Genomic DNA, 7,500 nt, shown 5'->3' with positions numbered 1-7,500 from the left:
CCATTGGAGAACAAGCAGACAAACACATGCTGAACATGTCCTTTGTATCTTGACCTTTTTTCACACCCTCGAAAGCAATGGCTGTAAGTTTGAACATGATTCACTTTATATGTACAGTTTGATTTGTTTAAATGCAAATGTATATGGATACTAATTCATATTGGTTAAAAATGATGATGCTAATTGCAACTTTACATGTTTATGTATGACCAGCATATCATGTCATGTTGTTGTGTTTATATTTCATATTAGCACTTATTTGCCAGCTTAAATTCATACTGTGATTTTTCCATGAAAGCTAAGAGATATCTTTGTCTTTTTTGTTTTCTCTTTAACACAGTTTTACACGTAACTTTCACCTGTCACTCTGAAGATTGTAATAAAAGGAGCAAGGCGCTCGCTTCCTGGCTTGTGAAAAAGCGAGTTTGGCTGTCTGTTTAACTTCGTTAACATACTGGTTGTATACAACACGTTGTGGGAACAGAACAGTAAAAAAACAGACAATCAGTGGGTGTAAAGAAAATACAAGGACACCACCATGGACCCTGAACCTAAAACCAGTGCTAAAGATGAGAAGGCTGAATCAGATGATAGCAAGAGTTCATTCACTTCAGTCAAGACAAGATCAAAAGCGGCCTCCTCTAAACGCTCTTCCTCTTCTAAGTCCTCTGTCATTGAGGCAGCTGCCATAGCCAGAGCCTCAGCTGAAGCAGCGCATACCAAGATTGCCTATGTTAAACAACAGCAGGAAATAAAAAAGCAAAAAGCTAAGCTAGATCTACAAAAGGCTACACTAGATGCAGACTTTGAGGTTTTGGAGGTTGAAGGGGAAGCAGCAGCTGCTCAAGTAAAAGCTGAGGTCTTAGAAGCAGCGGCAGGTGTGGTGGGTGAAGATGTGCAAAGTGCAAGAAGCACTGTCCCACCGCAAGTGGTCAAACAGAGAACCGAGGAGTATGTGAAACGTCAAACACAGCTCTATACTCAAGATTCTGCTTTGCCACTGCACAAGGAAATCTTACATCATCATGATAAAAATCCCACACTACAGATTTCACCCGGGGACACAAAGAAAATCCCCACACCCGCTTACAAACCCTCACTTTACGAGCGCGCACAGGCAATTGATGATGACAAATTTACCCCAAGGCCATCAGCTAGCCCGCACAGACAATATGATCAGCCTACCCCCCGACAATATGATCAGCCTACCTCCCGACAATATGATCAGCCTACCCCTCGACAATATGATCAGCCTACCCCCCGACAATATGATCAGCCTACCCCCCGACAATATGATCAGCCTACCCCCCGACAATATGATCAGCCTACTCCCGACAATATGATCAGAATACTCCGCGACAGTATGATGAGCGTACTTCGCCAGCAGGCGACCCCCTACAAATGGATTTCGCTAAATTCCTAGCACGTAGAGAGTTAGTGACTACTGGTCTCTCAAAATTTGAGGATACACCAGAAAGCTATAGAGCATGGGAGTCCTCATTCCTCAATGCAACACAGGGCTTAGGCCTCACTTATAGTGAGGAGTTGGATGTCCTAGTAAAGTGGCTCGGTAAAGAGTCATCAGAGCATGTTAAAAGGCTCCGTTCTGTATATGTCACCAACCCCCAAGCTGCCCTCCATCAGTCTTGGCAAAGACTTCAAGAATGCTATGCTACACCTGAAATAGTAGAAAATGCTCTCTTTAAAAGACTGGATAATTTTCCCCGTCTGTCTGCTAGAGACAACATCAAACTGAGAGAACTCAGTGATCTGCTCATGGAGGTGCTGGCAGCTAAAAACGAAGGATATCTTCCCGGCCTCAACTATCTTGATACTCCTCGCGGGATAAAGCCGATAGTAGAGAAGTTACCTCCAGGCCTACAGGAAAAATGGCTCTTCACCGGTTCCCGTTACAAGGAAGAACAAAGAGTAATCTTTCCGCCCTTCTCATTCTTTGTTGACTTTGTCTACGGCCAGGCTAAGGCCAGAAATGACCCAAGCTTTGTCCTGTCAACCAGCAGCCAAAGTGGATTCAAGTCTGCTGTATCCGTGCACAAGTGCAACAGAGAGTGAAAAGACAGACAGTGATCCTGCTCGATACTGCCCTGTGCACAATTTGACACATCCTCTGACTAAATGTAGAGCCTTCAGAATGAAACCATTGCAAGAACGGACGAATATCCTGAAAGAACACAAGCGCTGTTTTAAGTGCTGCTCTCCAAACCACCTGACTAAGGATTGTCAGGCAACGCTGAGATGTAATGAATGCGAGAGTGATAGACACTGCTCTGCTATGCATCCTAGCACCTCCCAGCCTCAGCCTTATTCTGCATCGCCCACAACAGAAGCAGATGCAGAACCCCAAGATGGCCCTCAACTTGAGGTGACGTCACGGTGCACCAAGGTCTGTGGTAAAGGCCCCCCCGCTCGGTCCTGTTCAAAGGTGTGCTTAGTGCGGGTCTTCCCTAAAGGCCAGCCAGAGCGCTCCGTCAAGGTATACGCCATACTTGACGATCAAAGCAACCGCTCGCTGGCCCGCTCTGAGTTCTTTCACCTATTTGGGATCGAAGGCAGTCTGTCACCATATCTGATGAGGACATGTGCTGGCACAACAGAGATGACTGGAAGGAAAGCTGCAGGCTTTCAAATCAAAGCAGTACACGGAGGAGAATGCTTGGATCTCCCACCTCTAATCGAGTGCAATGAAATCATGACAAATAAGTCGGACATACCAACACCAGACGTGGCTCTTGCACATGACCACTTAAAGCGCATTGCTCCATGCATCCCCAAGTTAGATCCTGACGCTCAGATGATGATCCTGTTGGGGAGAGACATGATACGGGTGCACAAGGTTAGACAGCAAGTCAATGGGCCCCATGATTCACCCTTTGCTCAGCGCCTAGACCTGGGCTGGGTAATTGTTGGTGAGGTGGGCATCGACAATGCCCACAAGCCGACTCTAAATGTCTTCAGAACCCATGTCCTGCAGAATGGACGTCCATCTCTCCTCACTCCTTGTCCTAACAACATCAGTGTTAAAGAGAAACCAAGCTACGGCGGGGAGCACAAGTATGGCCTCCCCAAGCACCCGTCAAAACCCATGCCAGCTGGAGACAAGCTAGGGCATGCAATGTTTCAATGCACAGCTCATGACAACAAGCATGCCATGTCATTCAAAGATGAAACCTTCTTAAAGATTATGGAGCAAGAGCTTCATCAGGATGAACTGAACAATTGGGTGGCTCCATTGCCATTCAGGTCACCTCGTCCCCTGCTCCCAAACGACAGAGAGCAAGCATTGTCCCGCCTTAGTTCCTTAAAACGCACTCTAAACAAAAACCCAGCTGATCTGGCCACCAGGTCTGTACCTGTATCACATCTCATGGATACTATGTGGTTCAAGGGACCTGACTTTGTTCACAAGCCCCCAGAGCGTGAAGTGCACAAGCCCTTTGAACTAATAGACCCTGAAGTAGACGTGGAAGTCAAACCACAATTAACTGCTCTCGCTACCCATGTCGAAGCCAGGGGACTCACATCTGAACGGTTCCAGCGTTTCTCCACATGGGAATCCTTGTTAAGAGCAGTCTCCTTCCTGATTCACCAGGTACGTTCCCACAAGTCACATTCTACAGATGCATCACAGCACAAGTGTAAGGGATGGCATCAACGGAGCAAACCTCGCACTCCAGGGGAATGTGCATCTGCAAAGAGACTCATCCTTGAGTCTGTTCAAAGAGGAACATATCCAGAGGAGTATGCTGCTCTTCAAGCAAATAAAGAAGTCTCTAGTTCGAGTTCAATCTTGAACCTTGATCCCTACATCAGTGATGGTCTACTGAGGGTCGGAGGACGTCTCAGACATGCTTCCATTGAACCAGATGTAAAGAACCCAATCATCTTCTCAAAGTGGCACAAGGCACATTGCAACCTGCAACCCGGAGACATTGTGCTCCTGAAACAAAGTCAAGCACCAAGGAATGAATCATCCCAGGGCACCTCAAAGACTTACCTGCGGCCCATCTCCGATGTCATCATCCTCCTAGAAAAGGACTGAGAAAAGAAGTTGTAATGGCATTGGTAATGCCAGACGGGGAGTGTTCTGCCCTCAGTTTGAGTTCATGTTCTTAGTTAATGTTAGAATATCTGTATACATTGCTTGCTGGTAGTAAATGGATGACATGCTTTTATTTTGATATGCTAAGAATGGCAAACCCTTATTCTGAAATGTCAGCAATGCATTATTGGTAGAAAGAAGCTCCATAACTAGTAGACTCCTTTGGAGAACAAGCAGACAAACACTAGCCTGGGTGCCAGCCTGCTTCGCTGCGTTCGGTGGACTTTTTTTCTCTCTCCGCTTCTCAGTCTGGAATGCCTCCTATCTCCAGGAGGCGGGACACAGCAGCCAAGGTTCCAAACCTACCGTGGCTTCTGATTGGTCTGTGGTGCGGGGCGGGACAAAAAAAACGGTGTGATCATTTTGATTCGTCATTCGTTTGAACAACATCCAATCAGCAACGACGTTGCCTAACGTAACATATGTAGTTCCTGTGTACTTCCTGTGTAGTTCAGCAAGACGAGTCAATCGGGGGCATTCCAGACTGAGAAGCGCAGAGAGAAAAAAAAATCCGCCGAACGTAGCGAAGCAGGCTGGCACCCAGGCTAGACAAACACATGCTGAACATGTCTTTTGTATCTTGACCTTTTTTCACACCCTCGAAAGCAATGGTTGTAAGTTTGAACAGAATTCACATTCTATGTACAGTTTTGGTTTGTTTAAATGCAAATGTATATGGATACTAATTCATATTGGTTAAAAATGATGATGCTAATTGCAACTTTACATGTTTATGTATGACCAGCATATCATGTCATGTTGTTGTGTTTATATTTCATATTAGCACTTATTTGCCAGCTTAAATTCATACTGTGATTTTTCCATGAAAGCTAAGAGATATCTTTGTCTTTTTTGTTTTCTCTTTAACACAGTTTTACACGTAACTTTCACCTGTCACTCTGAAGATTGTAATAAAAGGAGCAAGGCGCTCGCTTCCTGGCTTGTGAAAAACGAGTTTGGCTGTCTGTTTAACTTCGTTAACATACTGGTTGTATACAACACGTTGTGGGAACAGAACAGTGGCCGTTGTACAGAGTGAAAGTACACCATTTTTTTTTCAAAAGCTATATAGCCTATAGGATGCTGTTATCAGAAATGGAAATTCAAAAATGTAAAGATCTCCTCTCCTCTCCTCTCCTCTCCTCTCCTCCAGGTGTTACAGCCAGACTTCAGGGTAGATTACTGTCGGCTGTGGCAGTCTCTGATTGGAGGAGACATGTCGGGGGTGGAGCGTTACAGCCGGCGGTTGGGGGCGGGGGATCTGTACGCTCTGTTCGCCTGCGTCCTCACCGCCCGATCCTGGACCGCCGTCAACGCTGGCATCAGCTCCACGCCCGTTACACACTCTGAGGTACACACACACACACACACACACACACACACACACACACACACACACACACACACACACACACACACACACACACACACACACACACACACACATTCTAACCCGGAGGCTCTGATCTGTTACATATGGTCTTCAGACAGAGGCTCTGATCTGTTACATATGGTCTTCAGACAGAGGCTCTGATCTGCTACATATGGTCTTCAGACAGAGGCTCTGATCTGCAACGTATGGTCTTCAGGCAGAGGCTTTGATCTGCTACATATGGTCTTCAGGCAGAGGCTTTGATCTGCTACATATGGTCTTCAGGCAGAGGCTTTGATCTGCTACATATGGTCTTCAGGCAGAGGCTCTTTCTATGCCGCACATGAAGGCATTACAGTAGCTCTCGCGGTTTGCAAGTATGCTCGGTTTTATTGGATGAATTAAATATGCTATTTGAATACTTTTAGGTGTTTGAACTTGAATACTAAACGTGTGTGTGTGTGTGTGTGTGTGTGTGTGTGTGTGTGTGTGTGTGTGTGTGTGTGTGTTAGGGTGACCATATGTCCCGTTTTGTGCGGGACAGTCCCGCATTTCAGTGACTTTTCAAGCGTCCCGCAAATTGAGACGCTGTCCCGCATTTTGATTGATAGGCTCCAGTTTTCAAATATGCGTTTAAAATCTTGATTTTATCAATTAACTGGCTATTCGCAGCGGAGCAGTGGAGCCTGTCATCAGGGGGCGCCGGGCCGAGTGCGTGTGTGTGTATGTGTGAGTGTGTGTGTATGTGTGTGTGTGTCTGTCGAGACTCGAGAGGAGAAACGCTGCGCAGGCTAAAACACTCGCCCCAAAACACACTCGCCCCTAAGTTTTTCGCCGACCGAGGCCGCCAGATATACCCGGGGCGAGTGTGTTTTGGGGCGAGTTTTTTTGGACGAGCCGGCCGCGTTCTTGTGAACGAGCAGTGAATTAAATCACGTGTTGCTGGTGGAATACAAGTCGGAAAGAAAATTATCTGCAGCTCAACAACATTTAAGAGGATACAAGAGCTATCTGTGCAAAAGCTGCAAAGTGTGCATATTTAAGCAAGTATTTTAAAATAGTGAAAGCTACCAAGGAAAAAGAAAAAAAAAAGTGATAGCGACCAGTGACCACGTTGTGAATAATTATAAACAAACAACCTCCTCCTGGTGCTTCCAAGTTGGGGGGTAAACCGAAGGTATTGAAGAGGAGAATGTTATTTAACACATTGACCGCCAGAGGTTAATCTCATAATGTACTCACCAGTGCCAACGTTTTATTGTTGTTTTTTGTTTTTTTCACGTCGCCATAGACCTTGTTAAAATCCTTAAAATTGAGCTGCGCACTGTGTGTAAACATCGCGGACATCTGCCTGGTTCGAGCAGTGAAAACCACGTGTCAAACGGAATCTCCATGTTGTAGTTAGAACGGTTTATGTTAGACAGTGATCGCCGAGGAGAAGAAAACAACAAGGAGAAAATTGAGTTTCAGAATTAAATCACGTGTTGCTGGTGGAATACAAGTCGGAAAGAAAATTATCTGCAGCTCAACAACATTTAAGAGGATACAAGAGCTATCTGTGCAAAAGCTGCAAAGTGTGCATATTTAAGCAAGTATTTTAAAACAGTGAAAGCTACCAAGGAAAAAGAAAAAAAAAAGTGATAGCGACCAGTGACCACGTTGTGAATAATTATAAACAAACAACCTCCTCCTGGTGCTTCCAAGTTGGGGGGTAAACCGAAGGTATTGAAGAGGAGAATGTTATGGTCATCAGAGGATTTAGCAGCTGCCATTCTGATAATGTTAGGAGCATTGGACCTGCCAACAGTGACACTACGAGCAGGTAGGGTCCAACCAAGTGTTTCTAAATTGACTGCAGTCTGCACAGAACCTTGTCCATCAGATCAAAGTTTTTATTTGCATAGTAGTTCTATTATAGTTATTATTATCATACTCCTATTACAGAGAAGATTTCATACCCCCCACTTTTTGCAAAAAAAAAGTTTTAATTGTGTTTAATTGTTTTGAT

General features: G+C 45.2%; 1 protein-coding gene across 2 annotated transcripts in view; it reads left to right on the top strand.

The window, feature by feature from the left end:
* Nucleotides 1–7,500, top strand: part of adck1 (aarF domain containing kinase 1) — a 109,665-nt gene that overhangs the window by 83,024 nt on the left and 19,141 nt on the right. For both annotated transcript variants that reach the window (XM_084045374.1, XM_084045373.1), the window contains one exon: nt 5,274–5,471. In XM_084045374.1, the coding sequence (XP_083901500.1) occupies nt 5,274–5,471 (198 nt within the window). The remainder of the gene's footprint in view (nt 1–5,273; nt 5,472–7,500) is intronic.

This window comes from Gymnoscopelus microlampas, assembly GCF_963454915.1.
Source record: "Gymnoscopelus microlampas genome assembly, chromosome: 20".
NCBI classification, from domain to species: Eukaryota; Metazoa; Chordata; class Actinopteri; order Myctophiformes; family Myctophidae; genus Gymnoscopelus; species Gymnoscopelus microlampas.
Note: the sequence above shows the minus strand (reverse complement) of the source record. Positions and strands in the feature narration are given on the sequence as shown.